Source organism: Pteropus medius, unplaced genomic scaffold (assembly GCF_902729225.1).
Source record: "Pteropus medius unplaced genomic scaffold, Ma_sr-lr_union100, whole genome shotgun sequence".
Classification (NCBI taxonomy): domain Eukaryota; kingdom Metazoa; phylum Chordata; class Mammalia; order Chiroptera; family Pteropodidae; genus Pteropus; species Pteropus medius.
Genome location: NW_024355109.1, coordinates 294,916 through 318,674, shown reverse-complemented (window position 1 = coordinate 318,674; position 23,759 = coordinate 294,916). Strand labels below are relative to the sequence as shown.

The 23,759-nt window shown below is 39.0% G+C and overlaps 1 protein-coding gene and 1 pseudogene across 1 annotated transcript; both read right to left on the bottom strand.

Moving 5' to 3' along the window:
* Positions 1-403: 403 nt before the first annotated feature.
* CD5L (CD5 molecule like) lies at positions 404-18,426 on the bottom strand. The gene is made up of 6 exons (XM_039857102.1): positions 18,215-18,426; positions 14,145-14,171; positions 11,179-11,502; positions 9,758-10,069; positions 1,995-2,315; positions 404-791 (listed from the first exon to the last, which is right to left on the bottom strand). Exons 1-6 carry the CDS (start codon positions 18,237-18,239, stop codon positions 784-786), a joined length of 1,017 nt encoding a protein of 338 aa, XP_039713036.1. The 5' UTR covers positions 18,240-18,426; the 3' UTR covers positions 404-783.
* On the bottom strand, positions 16,945-17,063 carry LOC120598418 (uncharacterized; annotated as a pseudogene).
* Positions 18,427-23,759: the final 5,333 nt, after the last annotated feature.

Below are 23,759 nucleotides of genomic sequence, written 5' to 3'. Positions count from 1 at the left end.
AGCGCTGAACTTCCTTAAAGTCTTTCTACCTCTTTCTTTTCCTTCTCCCAGTGGCAGTCTCATAGCCAATACATTTTCCCTTTGATAAATTAAAATGCATTTGTGAGATTCTTCTTGTTAAACGTCAACCATGTTGGCAAGTTGCATATGGTTGGTCAACAAAGGTATTTTATTATAGACATTCAGACATTTTTTTCCAAGTGTCATGAAAAGGTCTAAGATTACAGGATACTGCTCATGAAAGAATGGTCTACTCCTACCAAGGAAAAGAATAGTGAGGTGTTACTAATTGTGATCACCTGAAGCTTGAGAAAGAATTCAAAAAGAGTCTAAGCTTTCCCACAAGTTTCATGTAATTACCTACCCACATTTCCTTTAAAATGTTTCATCGTCTTATTTCTTCTATGTTTTTTACAGACATAGATGTTGCCTTGGTAGTGGCCTGTACTGGTCAAAATAAAAGGCCCAGGGATCCCAGACTGATTGAGAAGAGGCAAAAGAGGCCAGAATCAATGCCAAGGGGTCAGCAGCGAGGAGACAGTTACTGGGAGTTCATCTTTCCCAGCAAGAAGTAATTCAACAACTCATGTATCCAGGCAATAATTAATTGGGGTGCTTGGCTCTGAGAGCAAGGTGTAAACGCAATGCTCAGATTCCTGCTGAAGGGCTAAGGGAGTAGTAGCCAAAGCCTATAAGTGTTCATGATGTGCCAATCAGGGCCCATGAAAAAGTAACAGACACTCGGGGCATGTGGGAGTCAGATCAAACATCAGGAAGGCCCAGCTACTGTTCTGCAAAGAGAAAAAGAATGTACAGTAAGGATACGGGCTTGCCAAGAAGAGATTATTTCATTCAAGCTCAAAGAGGCTAAAAAAGCAGATTGGGTCCCAGAATAGGAAAGAGACCCTCCCAGAGCCTAATTACACGCATATCCCACACTGATGTGAGCCAAGACAGAATCTGGTGTTATATCCCAGGAACTTATTCAACCAGCTTCTGTGTGAGTCACAAATAGTATTCACATATACTAATGTATCTTATCCTCACACAATCACACAACTCTTCAAGGTAAATGGAACAAATGTCTCCCTATTTTATAAATAAAAACACAGATTCTAAGCAGTTACATGACTAAGATTACATAGCTTCAAACGGCAGCAGCAAGGCTCAAGCCCTGACATTCTGTCACAAAATCCCTTCTTTTCTGGGCAGTAGTTGCTGCTCACATTCTTAGTCAACTATCAGCTCTCTGCAAGTTCTGTAGCTGGGTGTTTAACCACAGTCAGCTTCCCACCCTGATTACAAAGCTGGACTTCAGACCTGTGGCTCTCTTGAGTCACCCACTCAGAAGCTACACTTGCATTTCTTGGCTTAAGTTGGGACAAGGCTTCTTCCTTCACTCCCATGAAGAGGTCCATAGTTCAGGGTTTGTATCCTAGCATCTCTGAAAAGACTCTTTCATGGACATTCCCAAAGAGCTCCCTATCCTATTCCCACAGATTAACTTAGAATCTGGGGAGTGATAACAGTAAGAATGAGGTGGAACTATTTTCCATAGCTTAAACTTAGGGTTTGAGGGTTAGGGTCATCTAAGAGGACTAACCCTGAGTTAAGATTAAAGACTGGTCATTCTAGTTCTGCTCTATCACTCAAAAGCAATTTTATGATTTTAGAAAGTTGCTTTTTTTTCTGATACTATTTTTCTTCATTTTTAATATAAGGGTGTTGATTCAATAATTTTTGTTCTAGCATTCAATAACTGAATTATTTTATTATTATTTTATTATTTTATTATTATTTTATTATTATTGTTATTATCATCAGCACCACTACTAGACTGCCTCAATTATATCCTTTGAAATATATGTAAAGTGGGTGACTACTAGGGGCAGCTCTATGACACTAGTAGAACCACCCTTATTCTCAAAGTTCACCCTCACCTCCTACACCTTCTTCCATACCAGTCCTCATGAAACTCCATCTACAAGACTTACCTGAGCATATCACAGCCACATCTTCCTTGTGGTTACAGTTGTGGTAACCCCAGAACCTGTGCTGGCACTGCTCCAGGGACTGCTCCTTTCCTGAGCAATGAACATCATCCAACCAGATGCGGCTAACCCCAGGGCCAAAGCTTCTCCGGGCTTTAACAGAAGGAGAGAGGGACTCTCCACAGCCCAGTTGCTTACATACCACCTGGTCCTCCTTTTTTCCCCATCCATCATCACAGACAGAGCCCCATATGCCCTCGTGCAGCACCTCCAGTCGCCCCGAGCACCGGATGTCTCCTCCTACAAGTCTCAAGTCAAAGGGATCTGCAGGGTGCAGGAGGAAGTCAGAAGATGGAGAGAAGCATGTAAACAAGAAAAATGAGAAGATCATTTACATCCTTATTCAAATCCCATTAGAACTTTTGAAACTCTCCATCTGTGTTTCTGTGATTATAGCCCCTTCTCTAGGTTCCAACCGATATGGCCCACGTCCATTTACTTAACTAGGAACTTTTCACTTCCCATCTATTTTATAAAAGGCTAATATTTATAAATAATTTCTAGTAGTTTTTAAAAGTCGAAGAATTCAACAAGTACATGAAATGAATGTTGTATGCCCTACCCCTATTATATAGAAGTCAATATAATAATAGTTCATATTAATATAGTGCTTAATATTGTTTAAAGTATTTTCATCTACAAAGATAGATATTATTAACTCCATTTTAAAAATAATAGAATTGACTGCCAAAGGCTCTTTCAGTGGCTGGAAGCTGGCACTAGTTCATACTGTAGTCTTTTTTGGACAACTCTCAAGGGTCTGCAGGTCTTAGGTAGGTGGCAGCTGGCCTCAGTGTGCCCTGAGCCTTTTGCTGAGTGGCCCCAGGCTCTGCACTGGCACCAAATCTGAATCTATACCAACCTGTCGAACACCACTTGCCCCACCCTGGTGACTCCTTGAGACCCCATCTCACCCAAATCACATATCGTCTGAAGCTCTTTCAGCAGCTGAGCCTTATAGGCAGCCAGGCCTCATGGTGCCCTAGGCCATTTACTGAGCTGCCCCAGGCCCAGCACTGGTGGCAGCCAGCCTTGGTTCACAGCATGGTCTCATCCAGGTCCAGAGAGGCAGTGAACAACTGCACATTGCTTTGTAGCTCCTACCAGATAGCTTTGGGCTGGTCACAGGCAGCAGATGAACTTGGCCTGCACAGGAGCCTATTCCAGGAGGCCCTACAACCAACATACCCAGTTACCAGCTTCATATCACAACAGAGCACCACCTGATTAGCACCACAAGCAGCATATCAAAAGTGTAACCTCAATAGGCACCTGAGCCTGCTGAGGCAAATCCCACTCCATGAAGTCAGCCTCCACACAGCAGCTTGTATGATGCTGTCATGGCCAACTCTCAGAGCTAGGCAGCCTGAAGGTCAATTCCACACACTGATGTGCCAACAGCAATCAAGGCTCAACTACAACAAGAGGGCACACACAACTCACACAAGGGACATTCTTCAAGCAACCAGCTTTGGATGATCAAGGAGACTGTGCTACTGAGCCCCAGAAGAAACCTCTTACATAAGGCCACCTTGCCAAGACATGGGGACGTGAAGATCTACATAATACATAGAAATAGAGGGAAGCAGCCAAAATGAGGACACAAAGAAACATGTCCCAAATGAAAGAACAGGAAAAAAACTTCAGAAAAACAACTAAATAAAATGGAGGCAAACAATCCACCAGATAAACAGTTCAAAACACTGGTTATAAAAATTTTCAATGAACTTGAGAGAAGAATAGATGAACTCAGTGAGAACTGACACAAAGAGATAGAAACCATAAAAAAGAATCAGTCAGGATACAATAACTAAAATGAAGAATACAGTAAAGGGAATCAAATGCATATTAGATGAAACAAAAGACCAAATCAGTGAGTTGGAAGACAAAGTAGCAGAAGACACCCAATTGGAATAGCAAAAAGAACAAAGAATTTAAAAAAATGAAGATATTTTAAGGGACTTCTGGGACAACATCAAGCATAACAACAACCGCATCATAGGGTTACCAGAAGGAAAAGAAAGAGAGCAAGGGATTAAGAACCTATTTGAAGAAATGAGTAAAAACTTCCCTAATATGGCATATGAAATAGACATATAAGTCCAGGAAGCACAGAGTCTCAAACAAGATGAACCCAAACAGGCCTACGCTATGACACATCATAAGTAAAATGCCAAAGATTAAAGACAAAAAGAGTATATTAAAAGCAGCCAAGAGAAGAACAATTAGTTACCTATAAGGGAGCTTCCACAAGACTGTCAGTTGCTTTCTCAACGGAAACTTTGCAGGCCATAGGGACTTGCAAGAAATAATCAAAATGATGAAAAGCAAGGACCTACAAACAAGACTACTCTACTCAGCAAGGCTATCATTTAAAATTGAAGGAGAAATAGTTTCCCAGACTAGATAAAACTAAAGGATTTCATCACCACCAAGCCAGTATTACAAGAAATATTAAAGAGACTCTTTAAAAAGAAGAAGGAGGGTGAACATAAATATAAACAATAAAATAGTAATAACTATGTATCTATCAATAATCACTTTAAAAGTAAATGAATTAAACGATCCAATCAAAATACATGGGGTATCTGAATGGATAAGACATTTAAATATGCTGCCTGAAAGAGATTCACTTCTGATTGAAAGATATACACAGACTGAAAGTAAAGGGATGAAAAAAAAGATGGTTCATGAAAATGAAAACAAACAAACAAAAAACCTGGGATAGCAATACTCATATCAGACAAATAGATTTTAAAACAAAAACTATAATAAAAGACAAAGAAGGACATTGCATAATGATAAGGAGATCACTCCAACAAGAGGATATAACCATTGTAATCATTTATGCACCTAACATAAGAGCATCTAAATAAATAAAGAAAATATTGACCAACATCAAGGGAGAGATCAATAGTCATAGTAGGGGACTTTATCACCCCAATGACATCAATGTGTAGATCATCCAAACAGAAAATCAATAAAGAAACAGTAGCATTAAATGACATGCTAGACTGAGTGGATTTACTTGATATTTTTAGAGCATTTTACTCCAAAGCAGTAGAACATACATTTTTTTTCAAGTGTACATGGAACATTTTCCAAGATAGACCATGTTAGACCACAAAACAAGTCTCAATAAATTTAAGATGGAAATTATATCAAGGGAAGTCTGACCACAATGGTATGAAACTAGAAATCAATTACAAGAAAAAAACTTAAAAACACACAAACACACAGAGGCTAAATAACATACTACCAAGCAATGAAAGAGTTAAAAATGAAATCAAGGAAGAAATCAAAAGATAACCTTGAAACAAATGAAAACAAAAACACAATGACTCCAAATTTATGGGCCATAATGAAAGCAGTCCTAAGAAAAAAATTTATGGCAATACAAGCCTACCTCAAGAAACAAACAAACAAAAAATCTCGAATAAAAATCTAACCTTACACCTAAGAGAACTAGAAAAAGAACAGCAAGCAAAGCTGAAAGTGAGTAGAAGGAAGGAAATTATAAAGATCAGGAAGATCAAACCAAGAGCTGATTCTCTGAAAAGATAAAAGAAATTGATAAATCTTTAACCAGAGTCATCAAGAAAAAAAGAAAGGAGCCAAATAAATAAAATCAGAAATGAAAGGGGACAAGTGACAACTGATACCACAGAAACAAAAAGGATTATAAGAAAATGCTATGAACATTATATGCCAACAAATTGGAGAATCTGAAAGAAATGGACAAATTTCTAGAAACACACAATCTTCCAAGACTGAATCAAGAAGAAACTAAAAATCTGAACTGAGCAATTACTGCTAATGAAATCGAATCAGTAACCAAAAAACTCTCAATAAACAAAAGTCCTGGACAAGATGGCTTCACAGATGAATTTACCAAACATTCAAAGAATTAATAGCTACCTCCTCAAACTATTTCAAAAAATTGAAGAGGAGGGAGGCCTCCCAAGCTCATTTTACAAGGTCAGCATTATTACCTTGATTTCAAATCCAGACAAAGACATTACAAAAAAAAAAAAAAAAGTTATAAGTTGATATCCCTCATGAAAATATATGCAAAAACCCTCACCAAAAAATTAGCAAACCAAATTAAACGATACATTAAAAAAAATCATACACTATGATTAAGTGGAATTTATTCCTGAGATGCAAGCAAGATTGGTTCAAGATCTGTAAATCAATTAACGTGATAATGCCACATAAAAACAATGAAGGATTTAAATCATATAATCACATTGGTAAATGCAGAAAAAGCATTTGACAAAACCCAGGATCCATTTATGGTAAATACTCTTAGCAAAGTGGAAATAGAGGAAACATACCTGAACATAATAAAGGCTGTATATGACAAATGCACTGCTAACATCATACTCAATGGTGAAAAGCTAAAAGTGTTTTCCTTAGATCAGGAACAAGACAAGAATGCCCACTTTCACCACTTTTACTTAACATAGTATTGGAAGTTCTAGCTTTAGCAACGAGACAAGAAAAAAATAAATAAAAAGCATCCAAAGATGTAAAGAAGTAAAACTGTCATTATTTGCAGATGGCATGATACTATATATAAAGAACTCTACAGATTCTACCAAAAAACTGTGAGATCTGATAAATGAGTTCATTAAAGTAGCAGGATGCAAATTTAATATTCAGAAATCGGTTGCATTTTTATACACCAATGCAAACTATCAGAGAAATTAAGAAAACAATCCCATTTACAATTGCATCAAAAAAATTGGGAATGCATTTAACCAAGGAGGTAAAAAACCTGTACTTGGAAAATAATAAGACATCGAAGAAAGAAATTGAAGAAGATACAAAGAAATGGAAGGATATACTGTGCTCACGAATAGGAAAAATTAACATCATTAAAATACCCATACTATCCAAAGCAATCTATAGATTCAATGCAATCCCTATCAAAATACCCATGGCGTTTTTCACAGAACTAGAACAAATACCCTTAAATATATACTGAACCTTAAAAAATGCTGAATGTAATATCCAAAATATATAAATATCTCATACAACTCAACAACAAAAAAATAGTCCAATTAAAAAATGGGCAGAAGACCTGAACAGATACTTCTCCAAAGAGGAAATATTAATCATCAGAGAAACGTAAATTAAAACCACAAAGAGATAGCACCTGACACCTGTCAGAATGGCTATCATCAATAAATCAAAGAACAACTGTTGGCGAGGATGTGGAGAAAAGGGAACTCTCATACATTGTTGTTGGGATTATTGGTACAGCCACTATGGAAAACAGTCTGGAAGTTTCTCAAAAAATTAAAAATGGATATACCTTTTGACCCAGCAATTCCACTTTGGGGTATTTATCCAAAGAAAACCAAAACAATAATTCATTAAGATCTGTGCACCCCAATATTCATGGCAGCACAATTTAAATAGCCAAGATATGGACCTAACCTAAATGCCCATGAACAGATGATTGGATAAAGATGTTATGGTTCATATATACAATGGAATGTTACTCAGCCATTAAAAAAATGAAATCCTACTATTTGCAATGATATGGATAGATATAGAAGTTATTATGCTGAGTGAAATAAGTCAGACAGAGAAAGATAAATACCATATGATCTCACTTATATGCAGAATCTAAGGAACAAAAAGAACAAACTAATCAAAAACTGACTCACAAGTATAGAGGACAATTTGGTGATGGACAGAGGGGATGAGGGGTTGGGAGAATGGGGTGAAGGGTTAAAGAAGTACAAATTAGTAGTTGATAGATGGTCGTGGGGATGGAGAGCACGGCATAGGGAATGCAGTTAGCATTAATATATTGGCTAGATGGAAAACCAGAGGAGAGAAGGAGCAATTAGGGGAAGCATTTTATAAACTATATAAATGTCTAACCAATGTACTGTATACTTGAAACTAATAAAAAAAAATGTTTTTAAAGATGCTGAATGCCCTTGAGAAAGAACATAGTTGAAGGTATCATGCTACCTGATAGCAAACTATGCTCCAGGCTATAGTAATCAAAATAGCATGATACTGACATGAAAACAGACACATAGATCAATGGAACAGAATAGAGAGCCCAGAAATAAACCCATGTCTATATGGTCCATTAATCCATGACAAAGGAGGCAAGAATATACAATGGGGTAAAGACAGTCTATTTAACAAATGATGTTGGGAAAACCGGACAGATGTATACAAAAAAAAATGAAGCTAGACCACTTTCTTCCACCATATAGAAAGATAAACTCAAAATGGATTAAAGACTTAAATATAAGACCTGAAACCATAAAACCACCGGAAGAAAACACAGGCAGTAAACTCTGATATGGTAATATTTTTTCTGATATAACTCCTCAGGCAAGGGACACAAAAGAAAAAATAAACAAATGGGACTACATCAAACTAAAAATGTTTTGCACAGCAAAGGAAATTATTAAGTAAACAAAAAGACAACCTACTGAATGGGAGAAGATATTCACTAATGATACATTCAATAAGAGGTTAATACCCAAAATTTGTAAAGAACTCATACAATTAAACACACACACACACAAAAAAAAGCAATTCAAGTAAAAAATGGGTAGAAGACCTGAATAGACATTTCTCTAAAGAGAATATACAGGTGGCCAATAGACATACGAAAAGATGCTCAACATCACTAATCATCAGAGCAATGCAAATCAAAATCACACTGAGCTATCACCTCACACCTCTCAGAATGGCTATCATCAATAAATCAACAAACAACAAGTATTGGTAAGGATGTGGAGAAAAGGGAACCTGGGAGCACTCTTGGTGGGATTGCAAATTGGTGTGGCCAGTATGGAGGGTCCTCAAAAAATTACAAGTGGAGCTGCCTTATGACCAACAATTCCACTTCTGAGTATTTGTTCAAAGAAATCCAAATCACTAATTCGAAAAGATTGATGCATCCCTATGTTCATTGCAGCATTATTTATAATAGCCAAGATATGGTAGCAACCTAAGTGTCCATCAACAGACAATTGGATAAAGAAGTGACTATATGTATGTGTGAGTGTGTGTGTGTGTGTGTGTGTGTGTGTATTCAAATGGAATATCACTGAGCCATAAAAAAGAATGAAATCTTACCATTTGCAACAACATGAATGGATCCTAGAGAGTATAATACAGAGTGAAATAAGTCAGACAGAGAAAGACAAGTACCACATGATTTCACTTATGTGTGGAATCTAAGAAACAAAATAAACGAAAAAACAAAACTGAAATAGACTCATAGATACAGAAAACAAACTGGTGGTTGCTAGAGGGAAGGGGTTTGGGGGTCTAGGTGCAAAAGGTGAAGGGATTAAGAAGTACAACTTGGTAGTTATAAAATAGTCACAGGGATATAAAATACAGCATAGGGAATATAATCGATAATATTGTAATAACTGCATAGCGCCAGGTGAATACTAAATTAATCAGGGGGGGTCACTTCATGAATTATATAACTATCTAACCACTGTGCTGTGCATATGAAACTAATATAATGTTGAATGTCAACTGTAAATAATAATAATAAATTAAAAACATAAAAACAGAATTGATGTTCAGCACAATTAATTAACTGTCATGGTCATTTGATGTATGTGTAGTTCTCTGTAATCACTGGTTGAATAAAATTCCATTTAATCAAATTCATGAATGAACCTAGTCTCTGGTCTCATAGACATTACCTTCACATTCAACCCATGTGTCCTCTTCATGGGTGCAGTTGTTCTTCCCCCAGTGCCCAGAAGGGCAATCCCAAAGGCTCACTTCTTTTCCTGAGCATGACACTTGCGTCAGCCAGATGGTTCCTTGGCCCTGGGTAGCCTTGTTGCAGCATCTTCGGGTCTGAATGGCCCTCCCACAACCCAGCTCCTGGCACACCACCTTTGCGGCTGACAGGTTCCAGCCTGCATTGCACACAGTGCCCCACTGCCCTTGGTGCTTCACTTCCACTCTCCCCTTGCAGCGCCCAGGGCCACCAGCCAGCCGCACATTCTCTGGAACAGTGGAGAAGAAAAGAGTGTCTAGTCTCTGTAAGAACAGTCTTCTCAGAAAACTTATCTCTCAGTTCTTTGTGTTAGTACAATATGTACTAGAGTCCTTAGCACTGACTAGTAGGTGCTTGTTGAAAGAATGGATGAGTGGATCAATGGAGTGAATGTTATTTCTCAGTTCCAAGTTAAAACATTAATTATTTCTGTAGCATTTAAATTTTTTCAAATATTTTTACACTTACCTCTTGTTTCTTATAAAAGGCAAGTAGAGACATTGCATAGATTTTAAAAATAATAAAATACAAAAGTAACATAGATGTTGGATCCAAGACCAAAAGCATGTTTGCTCAGTTTCAGCATTATCAACCAAGTATCCCAGATTAGTGCTCCCAACACTCAGTATTTTTAAGAAATAGGAATGAGACCTCAGCATCAGGGTGCAAAGATTTAGTGGTTGTTTCTCTGATAACAAATTGTGGTGACAAAGAGAAGACATGGAAGTTCCTCAGCCAAATCACAGTTTAATGGTGAAGAAGGTATATACAGAGAAGGAAGGAATTAGTACATAGAAAGCAATTACATGAAGGGAGCAAAAGAATACAACAAAAATACAATTACATAGTTATATAGAGAGTTTTATTTATAATATGTATGCATTATGTATATAAACATATATGTAAATGTACATGTATTTATGTTGTGTTGGTTTTATGAACATCTCCTGTCTAACTAGATGGTAGACACCTTGAGAACTGAAAAAGGACATATTATAATTCGTGAACTCATTTCTTCCCCATAACTCCGACCCAAGCTCCAGACACAAGATACACTTTTCAACAATTCATTAGTGCTTGATGTGTGTGTGTGTGTGTGAAGATGAGAAACAGGTTCTCATATAGATTGAAAGAGAAAAGTATTAATTCAAACAAGGAGGAGTAACAATTCTAGGTAAGGATAATGTTTGTCTCTGGGGCTCGAAATGAGAAAGTGTGAGATGTGAAGGAAAGAAACTATTCAGTCATTGTATGAAAGTCTGCGGTGGGTAATAAAGGTAAACAAGAGTGGTTACATGGGGTAGCTGGCAGATAGTCCTTGAGCTCTGCCATACTCACTCTCACATAAGGCTCCTGCATCCTCATTGTGCGAGCAATCAAAAACATCTTCAGCCCGCTCACAGTGAAACAGGGTAGCTTCCATCCCATTGCATTTGACCTCTTGCATGAAGATTTTTTGCTCTTTTTCTGCCAATGGCTTGTATGAAACACCACTGGGTGTCCCGTTGGCTACTCCACAGCCTAGTTCCTGGCATACCACAGCCACGTCTTTTATGTCCCAGCCGTCATCACACACAGTGCCCCACTGGCCCTCTTGTTCCACTTCCACACGCCCTTCACAGTGATGGGGGCCTCCCACCAGTCGCACTCTGGATGAAGACCCTGCAAAGAAATAGGATATTGGCTGGAGATCTGGGAGGAGCCCAAAGAGTACTCAGTCAAGTACTCAGTCATCTTGAAATTCTTCTACCATTCACAGAGGGTATGGAAATTTGGGGGATGAGAAAAGAAGAATTAGGAAGGAGAGGAAGAGGAGCTTCAGAATCCCATCTCTAATTCCCCTATGCTCTTAATTGAACCCTAACAAGAAATTCCATATCTAGACACCTAGATATGACTGCTTGTTTTTGAGTTTGAAGATTAAGAGAAAGAAGTTTGTTGAAAATCCATCAGTTTTTAGAATCTCTGGTGGTCACAATTGGAAGGACCTACAGAGATCAAGTCTACCTTGCTATTTCATGGATGAGGAAAATGATCCACATGAAAGTGAAGGTCATATGATCACACAGTCAAATAGTGAAAGTCCCAAGTCAGTGTAGAGATGATATCTATTGTGTTATTTTTCCTTCATGACTCTGTATCTCCCCATGGCAGCCAGATTGTGGCAGGATGTCTAGATGTAATATGGGCTGGACAACTTGACTCTCTTCCAATATCAATGATCGACCCCTGCCCACCCTTGCTGCTTCCTACGACATTTTCCCATGTCCAAGAACCCAGCTCAGAAGAAATACAGAGAGCATTGAGCAAGGGAAGAATTAAAGTCTCAGAGTTTTAGAGCTCTAATACTTAGTCTAGAGGAGTCTAGGGGCTGGGGGGTAGGAGAGAGGATCCACAGAACCTCCATGTAAGTTCTGAGGAATCCAGGAGTTGTTTCTGCTTTCTGACTACAACTCTGGGGGTGGAAAATACTAATAGAAATCTTCTCCCTTCTACCAAGACATAGATGCAGAATAGAGATGGCTGTGTAGAGAGACTAGGGAAGAACCCATCAGGCAACAAACTTTTGTTGAGCGCATACTATTCAAGATATTATATTATGATCTCAGGGAACAGTAATGAACAAGATTGTCAGCATTGCAGCCCTCAAGATCACATTTAATAGGCTTGAGGCAATCCCACCAAGTCTCCTGCAGCCCCAAAGTAATATAGTGATATCGAAAAGCTAAATTTGTCATGCCTTCATGGAGTGGGACAGTTGACTGAGAGAAGTCTGCTGTACCTGAAGGGGCCACATTTGGACTGGTGGTCTATGACCTATTGGGATATGAAGAGTATAACATATGACCACATGGGCCTCATGGGGTGACTCCAGTGCCTGCAGGAATGGTAATGACTTCTAAGGACCAGATTTCCCACAGCCAGCCTTGTCTCAACTCTACATGACCTCCTTAGAACTTGAAATCAATCTCAACAGAAGTGGCTGAGAAAACTCTGACGTGGCTGATTTTAAACTACATTGGAAAGTTCATATTTAATTTGTTCTTTTGTTTCGTTTCTCTCATTTTCTTCCATAATTTTGGGGGGAATGTAGGCTAGCGATAGAAATTAAAATATAACTATAAAAAAAAAAACCAACTAAGAAAAGTTTCCATTCTTGCACACATAACTTTAAGGCATATATATGTGAGTACAAATATAATTCAAAAGGAGTCATTTAGAAATAACATTTGTGTCATTGTAACTACAATTAGAGTACAAGAAAAGCAGCCTGAGGAGAGAAAAGGGCTGAGAGAAGAGCAGAAAGGGTTGTCAGGGCAGCTGTGTCCTAGGCTATCTTTAGCTATATTTTATTATCTTTAATAAATCTTTAGCTTTATTTTATTAGCTGAGGGCTTGAGAGAGGGACCTGGGAGTGAAGGAGCAACATCTTGGGATGTGGGAAAGCCTGTAAAGAGAACAGTTTTCTCCCTAAGCCAGCAGTGAGGGACAGGCCTGGAGGCCAGAGAAGAACAATCAAGTAACCTGTGTTTTGGACTGAGAAGCCAGAAGCAGCACTCCTTAAGGAATCAAACTGTATCTAGCAGGATTTAGGATCCTCCACACCCCTAGCAGAGTTTGTATCTGTCCCTGCCTGGTCAATCCTCTATCATCAAGAAAAAGAGTAGACTAAAGGGATAATGTAAAAGAAACTGCTAATCTACAACCCACCCCCTTGAGTTTGAACCATCATGGCCTCCCCCTCCCACAGACTCATTCTCTCTGTGCAGCCATATTTTCTCCTTGGTTGAGCAGTTTCTGTGTTGCCCAAAGATTTGTCGCAGAGGTGGCCAGTGGTGGCCAAAATCCAGCTTGCATTTTGCTGGTCAAGCCATGTGCTGCACAGAAGGAGATTCATTTCTAGTTCAGAGGTTCCATTAAGCCTGGCAGAGGACCTGGAAGTGGTAGAACCCAGCAGGGCAAAAGGGAATTTCCAAGGAATGTCCATAAAGGGGTGAGGTGCCTACTGAACCTGTAACAAAGTAATTTGCTACTTGAAGGTGGCTGAGGGTCTTGGTCCCCAGGGGCCAAGTGTGGAGGAATTCCCTTGCAAAATAAACCACCCAAATTGTCTAGGTTCTGGAGGTGGAAAATCCACCCAGATAGGACTGAGTGGGTGGATTGGGAAAGCAGAAAGGAAATCTGCTGGAGTTGTTTTGAACTAGAGCCTTTTCCCATGGCCCAAGAAGCTTCAAATTTTTCACTTTCCAGAGCTTGGAGGCCTTCATCTCAGGACCTCCCCCCAACCCCCAAAAAAATCTTACCTAAAAGGACAGGTCCGGTACAAATGGCTGAGGAAAAAAGAAGGAAGTGGGTGAGATTACGTAGTCATTTTTCAAGGCTTTGTTCAAAAGACAAAATTCTCTAGAAATCCTTTTCTGAACTTTTTGAGACATTTGGAGTGGTAGATATACAGTCTTCAAAGCCATCCCTACTATTTGGGCCTTCTCCTGAATGAGCAGCATTGAAAGACACTGGTTAGAAACCACAGAGATCAATTCTACCACAGCTAGCTGACCCATCATTTTATGTTGGCCCTACCCCAAGCATAGATAGATTTGGTTTTCTATTCTAGTCAATTAGATTGATTGGTGATTCCTGCCTGAATTAGAAGTGTGGTGATACAGCCTCTGGGCTCAACAAGAAAGCATCCTGGAGGCCACTGAGAAGATGCACTGGTGGGGCAGCAAAGAGAGTAGGAGAAATTGGCAGAATTTGTCTGTGTTCACTGGCACTGTATTTAGACCAGGGTCAGCAAACTTTTTCCATAAAGGGCCAGATTGTTAATATTCTAGGCTCTGTAGGCCATATGATCTGTGTTATAACTATTCAATCTGCCACTGTAGCATGACAGCAGCGATATATATGTAAATAAAAGAGCATGATAGTATTTCAATAAACTTTTATTTATGGACATTGACATTTAGATTTCATGTAATTTTTATGTGTCACAAAATATTTTTCTTTTGATTTTCCTCCAATCATTTAAAATTGTAAAAACTATTCCTAGTTTGTAGGATGTAGTTTGCTGACCCCCAAACAAGTTAGAAAGCAGCTCTATATTTAGTTCCAAACCAAGAAGGGACATCACTTGTAAAATTCTTAATTTTTTGCAGGAAATGAAATGGGACATCTCTTGCAGAGTTAATCTTTTTAGTAAACCCGGTTAAGTTTTCTTCCTTTCTTAGGGAAAAAGGCCCTCTCTCTCAAATCCTGATAATTGCCCCAAACTGGTGACTCAGATCCTCTGGCTATTGATAAGGATCGTCAGCTCATTGTTAGCAGAAATGTTGTTAAGTCAGACAGGGCCCTTAGAGTCAGAGAGGGGAGAGGACTTTAGGCCAAAGGTCTTTTTTTCACTCTTTAAGAAATATATTAACCAAGCCTATCTCCCTTTACTCAATAGGCAAATCAATAATAGAAATTAATAGATATATGATTTAAATAATAAGTTTGTATCTTCTTTTCCTTGCCTAGGGACTGAGGTGGCTCTTCAGCAGGAAACCCAAGACCCCACCCTGACTGAGGCAGAAAGGGAAAGAGCTCCATGAAACCCCTGTAGGTAGGGACTATAGCCATTCTCAGTGTTGCAGAAATGTTGTGAAACAAGACCAACGAGAAACCAAGCACCACTTGGAGAGTTGGAGAACTCAGGTTTATTATGCCAGCAGTCCCAGAAGAGCTAGCACTCTGAAGATCTGGACCCCAAGCTTAGGGGTAACCTTACTTTTATAGGGCTTAACAAGCAAAGGCAATACATCTGTTCTTAACAAGCAAAGGCAATGTATCTGTTCTTAACAAGCAAAGGTAATACATCTGTTATCTAGACTGAACAAGCAAAGGGTAGGGTGAGTCTTCAGTTGATCTCTAGGTCACCTGCCCCTTTGCCCTATGTGGCAAGCATGTCTACAGATTTCAATGTTAGCCATTTGAGTAGAAAATTCCTCTTCATCAGGAGGAAGCAGATATGAAAGAAGAGACCTCCCATCCCTCAACGTCCATACTAATAATAAGGGGGTTCATGACTCTTAGAAAAGAGTTAGGCAGAAAAGTTAGTTAGGAGGTTTCGGGTCTGCCTGCAAAGACTCTGAGGTCATCCTATCCTAGAAAGGGTCCGCCCTAATCTACCCACAATTAAGTAAACCAAAAGGGATTTTTTAACTCACACAAAGAAACAAGTAGGCAGAGAATTAGGTACTAATTTAAGCCAGTCACTCGCACCTGCGCAGTGAAGACCCCCAATAACCTTCAACTAACCTGAGCCTCATTACACCATCATTATAATGTGATGCATATGCTCGGAAGTTCATTAATATCATTATAACAGACTGAATTCTGGGAACAAACTTGCGTAGAAAGCAAAATGATGAATCACTCAGTCCTGTCAATCTTAGTTGTCAATCAAGGAAACCCACGCCTCTAAGAAAAGTAACCACCCACAGCAAATAGGGATAAAAATCCCCGAAGACTTTGTTACCAGGCCTTTTGAGCCACACTTCTCTTGCTAAATTCTGCTTCCACGTCTGGAAGTGTACTCTCCCTTCTAAAAAACTTTTCTTTTCTACTGTATTTCAGTGTCTTGCTCAATTCTTTGTTTGAGACATCAAGAACCTGGATAATGCACGGGGAGAAGAAACCCACTTTCCCGTAACAAAACCCCCAGATTAAGCACCAGCACATCTTTGAAGCATCAGGATTTCTCCCTGGAGGCTAGCTGTGTAATTTGACTCCTCTATCCATTAGGCTCCTTCCTGGTGTTGTGCAGAATCCTGAACTCTGTGACCGTTAGCAGTCCTTGAGGCCTAGGCATTTTGAACTGCAGAACTCATTGTCCACTCCTACTGACACCACTGCATGTTATAGGATATTTCTGAAGGAGCTATCTTTGGACCTCAAACCTAGAGCTTTCCAGGAAGATCCAAGTATTTCAGTTGCTTGTCCTGAAATATTTCTCCCATTGGTTTCCAAATAATTTTTTCTTTTTTTTAGGCCAAACAACCCTTGGTTGACCTCACAGATTGCAAGGACCTTGTCAGCTTACAATCTCTTATTTTTTATTTTTTACACCTACAGCACCTGGTCTTCCTAGGTAGTCTCCCATCCTAGTACTAACCAGGCCCAACCTTGCTTAGCTTCTGAGATCAGATGGTATCAGGCTTGTTCAGGGTAGCATGGCTGTAGATGGTTTCTAAATAATTTTAAAAATAATTTTATGCCCTTGATCTTCAGAATGTGACTGCACCTAGACTGAGACCTTGTTTACAACTGCCTAGGACAAGGTTATATTATATATTACATCCCACATGTCTAATAATGAATAAAACATACGTATATGTAAAGGAAACTAAATGTATTGAGTCAGATATGCAGTGTGAAAGTGATATAACCCAAACGGGACTTGAAAGCTCTGTAGTAGGGTAGATAACTGTGGGTAGCACAGAAAAGCTTCATAAAGGAGGTTGGACTGAAGGTAAGCCTGGGAGATTCAATAGCATGATCATCACAGGCAAGACTGGCTGTTAGATGATATAAGGGTTGTATAGATGTTTAAGAATATGGCCAGCAGTCTACATAGAGCACATAACTGTCCAACTAAGAGATCAGTGTGAGCCTTTGTGATGCACTGAATCATCAACACAATACAAATGGATATGATTAATTAGGGAGAGGACATAGCAGGCATTTTTAGCCATCAAGTTAGTAATCTTATGAAAGGGCTCCTAATAAACCTTTGAGGAATATATTACCGTTATTTCATAAATGAGAAAAAAGTTTTCAGAGAGATACAGTAACTTAAAATTCAGACAGCTAAGAAATTTAAGACCAAAAATTGAAAATCATGTCCCTTTGACTCCAAAATCCCCTTTCACTCTAAATTAATCCAGGTCATAAGGAGCTAGGGAAAACTAAGGAAATATTATTTGAAACACTTTTGCAAGGAAACTGGACAATGAAAGGTGTTTATCTTGCAGCTGACTTCCTTTTTCTATTCTATCTGCTGATACCCACAGTCCATTTATTTATCTTTCCGAAAATAGTACATTTAGAAAAAAATTATGTAAAAAGGAAGGTGGGATAAGCTATTATAAATTTGTCAGTGTAAATACAGGAAAATAGAAAAATATCTGGTAATCGAAGTGGAATATAAATTGAGTATGGAGTAAGTGGCTTTTGGGATTTAGAACAGTTACCAGATATTGAAAAAAAGGAGAAGAGGGAGAAGCCTCTCCTTGAAAAATACCTGAATCTGCACCAGATGGGTAAGGAGAGGATTCTTCTGATCAAAGTTCCAGAGTATTCTGAGGCCTAAACCAACAGTAGCAGAAATACTCACCAAAGATCAAGAAGAGCAGATCCATGACAGAGCTGAAAACAATAGGCTGAAATTTAAGGCTAGAAGGAGGTCCCAGAGCAGCAATATTCAGCTTTGACTGCAACTGTGCTGAGAGGAGGGAAGAAGGCAGGTCTTGTCTGCAGCAGAGGCATTATCAGATGACCAGAAACAGGTCTGCTCAGGAGGCAGACCTCAGAGAGCTGGACTTGCTGAATTCTGTACATCCCCACAGGAAGGGCAGTGGCCGGAACTGGCAGAAAGATACTGAAAACAACCAAAGAACCCAAGCTGTTATAACTTGGTTGTGCTGTAATCTCAGCCCCACTCATCTTTTCTTCAGCCTCTTTATTATGTAAACAGGAGAAAGCTGTCCCTAGGAAAGGCAGGTACTAAGAGTGGGCCTTTTCGCTTTAGAAAATCAGGCAGTGCTTTATCTCCATGAGCAGTTCATGGGGCAATCAACCAATTTGGATTTCTTCACTCCGGATGGAAGTGCCTAGAGAATATAGAAGCCAGATATCATAGAATAAATTCAGAATTGCCTCTAGAGGCACCATAATACGGAATCAAAACCATAATCCAGAGTCAAGATATTAAGGGCTGGCTTTATTTCCTTCAAACCAGCTTTTCCAGTGCTAAGTAGAGAACCTAGTACATGGATCCGCTCTTCTCTTGTGCTTTTCCTGGTTTATGCCCTTCTTTGGAAGCTGAGTGGAAACATGTCCCTATGGCAGTAAAATCAAGTCATTTTTAAGTCTAAGATATGATAGACAGACACTGAGCAACAAGACCTTCAGTATTCCCAAGTTGCCCTCACTTGCTATTGAGTATAGCTATGCTTCAAGGGCTATTCAACTCCAGACTACTCAAGCACTCAGCTACATATACTAACATCATTCCCTATTGTTTCGAGCAGGGTAATTTTCCCACTACGAGAAAATATCTTAGCTTCTTTATAATATTCAGGTCACTCTGCACAAAGATAAGTTCATTATTGGGAGTCATTTTTTATCCTATATTTCTTCATTTACTTATTATTGTTTTAAGTAAAAATTTTTAGCAGCCATGAATACCAGGTGAATATGATGGATGAAGGGAAAATATTGAATGAGCAATAGTTTGGTACTCCAAAAGGATATGGTCTAGTAGTTTTAATAGCATATGAAAACAGCTATAAGGGAGGAAAGTATAAGAAACTTGGGAACACAATGGTGGGCATGGTAACCTCTACTTGGGCTACTCAGAGACTACACAGAGATGACAACACTTAACAAAGAGTTAAAAAATGAGTAGAATGAAGAGGAAGAACTTAAAAAAAGACTTTGTTATGCATATGCACACAAATAAATTGCCAAATTACCCATTTAGGCAATGACAGGTAGTTTGGAATGGCTGAATCACAGCCTGCTTGATGGTCAGGTGTTAGGGGATATTAGTGTGGAAAGGCACAGACACTAGATGATATGAAAGTATCAACAGGGTCCAGATGATGAAGAGTCTATTATAAATGGGTTTGTGAATGCTAATTACTCATATCCTTCTGTTTCCAGATTTTGAAATGATGAAGTAACAGATCCATAATTCAAGAAAGGGTCAAATGTCAACTGTACTGTTGATAAATCTAAATTAGATTGCAACTGGGATCCAAGATCCTATGCATTTACCTACAGCCTTCAGGAGCCAGACCTGCCATATGAAGTTTACACTTGAAGGAGAAAAACTTCATGTGGATAAACTCACTATAGAGCTCAGACCTCAAAATTCAGATATATTTCTCCTCCTCTCTTTTGAAAATCTGAATGAAAGAAAAAGAGGGAAAAAATAAAATCTTTCTCCCCAACATAGTATTTATTTTATTAATAGTCAAAAGCAGGAAGAAAGGAAAAGGAAGCTTTTTTTTTTTTTTCAGTCAAAAAGGGCATTATCCCAAGAGCACTAGAAGCCACTGAAGGATATTATGTATTTTAGAGCATGTGTTCTGACGAAGTGTGGAGAAGGAATTGGAATAGGGGAAGTCTGGAACCAGGGAGGCTCATGAAAAGACCACTGCACCAGTCTAGAGAGAGCAGAGGAGGGTCTAAACTGACAAGGTGGTGCGGGATGTTGAAGGAAGGGAACAGATATGAGAGATAATTAATTGTAAAATCTGTAAGAAGACTTTGCTTTTTTGATGTGAACATGAGGGTAATTAGCGGTTTAAGACAATTTCCAGATTTCTAGAAGAGAAAAATATGATAGAAAATAAAGATAAATGTCAACAATGGTAGGTGCAAAGTAGAAGACTACACCTCTTAGTCACAGTGTTATGGGGGAGTGAAACATTGCTTAACAGGAACCAGGAAGGCTGTATGGGAAAGGGTGCTGCTTAAAAGTGGTAAAGGTCTGAAATAATCACTGAGAAGAAAAAGGAACCTGGATAAAGGCAAGTAATGTGACTATTTTTCAGCATTGAGGTATAAACCTGGATTTGTAAGTGGCACCAATATGCCCAGTTGTGAGGTCCTCTCAAGTTGCAGTCAGAGGATCTTGTGTGAGATTACCGGCCTGACTGATTCAGAGTTGGAGATTTGTAAGCAAAATATGTCTGGAGGCTGATAAATCCAGGGGATGCAAGCTGAGAGAGCAACTCAAGTGAGCTATAAGACTTAGGGAATATCAGGAAATTGGGTGACAAAAGGTGAAAACAAAAATAAGTTGTAAGAAAGGAGATCTCACTGAGCAAGGGAGAGAAGTGGTAGAAATTTTGAGGGATAGAAAGTTGTTCAGCGATTTGGAGAGGAGCGTTTAAGGTTTTAGGGGAGAAGCAATTCTAGGTAATAACAAGTCCCAAGTCAGAGAACTGAAAGCAAGTGAAGTTGGAAGTTTTAGAGGCTGAGAAGTTCAAGGTATTAAGAAGAGGTTATCAGTAAGAGGTTTATCCAAATAAGGGAGATTGTGAGGGATACAGGAAGTGGGGAAGCCCAAATCTGTGTGAAAGTAGAGATATCTGAGAGTAGGAAGCCATCTGAGTTGTTTTCCCTTATATTCCCAATGCTTGACATGCAATAAATGATTGTTGACTCTGTGAATAAATGAATGACTCTATTGACAGCTAAAGAACATGACAGAGTCTAAATAATAAACAGAAACACTATGTCTTGTGCATTATATCCACAATGTCTTGTTTGGGCAGGGGAGTAAAGGCCATATAGTCTCCAAAAGGAAAAACTGCCAGGAAATAAATATTCTGTCTGTCTGGAGTTTACATAATCAAAGGAAAATTTAAAGAGCTAATAGGATACCAAGTCAATCAGGGGTCTACCACCATAATAATAAGATAGATTATTTTTTAAGGAAGACTCATGCCAGTTACTCTTGATGGGATGAGGCTTTTAATATGCACCTATCTTACATAGATTTGGCTTAGAAACTGTGTGGGGCTGAGCTCACAGGTGAGAGTCACTGAGGTGTGCTTCCTGGGTGGGAGAAGATAAAGACTGGCATTCTGGTTGCCAGAATGACTAGGGCTCTCTTGGGCTGATTTTCTATAAGCAATTGATCTAGAAAGCAGAATGCTTGTGGGTTTGGCTGTTCTTTCCTGTGTGAATCTGTTAAAAACCTGTAAATAAGAGCATTAATTCCCTTTTGTTGTTCTCATTTGTTTACCTGCCTCTCTCATTCGTGTCTAGAACTGAGAAGGAGCTCAAAATGAGGAATAGATTCAGGACCTGGGGCAGAGGAAGCATAAGCACTCTTCAGGCACATATAAAAAAATTGCTTTGTGGGACTCCTGAGGAGGTAACAATACCTTCATATGGACACTACAGGAAAACTTTTTTTAACTCATCATGAGAAAAATCTGAAGACAGAATAGGTTGTTCCAGAGACCATAAACTATAACTATAGGAGTTTAATCATATGCTATATTAAAAATATTCCATTATTTATATTGGTGATTATTAATTTTTTTTGGTCACAGACTCTCAAAATTGCAAAAACATTCTAATTACTGTTAGGAAAAATATCCTAAATGCTTTTTTAAATAACAACAACAACTGTGTCAGACTGAGGGCCCTTGTGCATGCTGAGAGACAGGCAGGACACCTGAGTAATGGCCTCCCTCAGGACATGACAAAGCTGTAAAGGCCTGTCATTCTTTAGGTACCAGAAATGAGAAATCCAAGAAAGAGGACAGGTGACAGCAGCCAAAAACGTGGACTCCACAGAAAGAACACTCTGTACTCTGTCTATGCTGTCTGCATTCTGCCTGGCTGTCTATGTCCTGTTGGTACAGAAGCTGGCCCTGGCTGCCGTTGTGTTTCTGGTGGCGCTCTGCCTTGGAACTTCAACTAGTGCTTTTATAGACTTTCCTGTAACCATTCTTACAAAAGTTATTACAGTGCAGAGGCTAAAAGCACAGATGTCAGAGGCAGGTAGACCTGATTATGGTTGCAACTCCATCCCTTAATAGCCAAGCAGCCTTGAGCAAGATACTTTGACCCTTTGAGGTAGTTTTGTTGATCAAGATTTATACTTTTTTTTTGCTGGAATAACCAGTTTTCATTTCTGCCTTTTGTTAAATACACATTTAATCTTGCTTAATCCACTTTCATGTTCCTCTTTTCAATGGGAAATCAAAAGTGACAGCAAAGCAAATAGCTATAGGGTGACTCCTCAGATAAGCACCAAGCCGGAGAGGTCATCTCATTTCCTAATGCCAGTCAGCCTTAATTAGTTCTCAGATGCCTCCAAACTGATTCTCTACACATCCCTGATCCTAAACCTCAGTCCTCAGTCCTATGAAAGACAGAAATTCTCATGTTAAAAAGCCTTTATTCTGGTAACATAATAAATGGTTCAGTGAAGGGCCTAGGAGAAGGCAGCAAGAGGAACTGTCTGAGGAACTGGTTCTGGATTGGGAAGTTTCACACGGGGTTACTGGACATCATTGCACTGTGCTGCCTCTCCACAGAAGACATTGTCAGAATGAGAGCTCTGTAATGAGTCATGTGCACAATTTACAGTAAGTTCTTGAATAATACTGTTTCATTCAATGTTGTTTTGTTATAACATTTTAGAGAAAAAAATTGATGCCTGGCTAGGGCCACTATCTGTGTGTAGTTTGCACGTCCTCTCCATGTCTGTGTGGGTTTTTTCTGAGTACTCCAGTTTCCTTCCACATTCCAAAGATGTGCATGTTAGGTTAATTGGTGTGTCTAAATTGGCCAAGCCTGAGTGTGTGTGTGTGTGTGTGTGTGTGTGTGTGTGTGTGTGCATGCATGCACACGCACCCTGCAATGGAACTGACATTCTGCCTTGTGTCTGGAACTGCTGGGATAGCTCCAGCCACTCATGACCCTAAACTGCAATAAGTGGGTTGGAAAAGGATAATTGTTTTTTAATCTTTCCTAAATGTATGTATATATAGCTTACATTTATTTCAGTGTTCAATATTAGAAGTGTTTTGAGTCTTTATATAGAATTTTGATGATGTTCTTGTGACCAGAAATATGCGATAAGAACTTAACTTTTGTTTAGATCAACTAGCCTATGGTGAAACTGATTT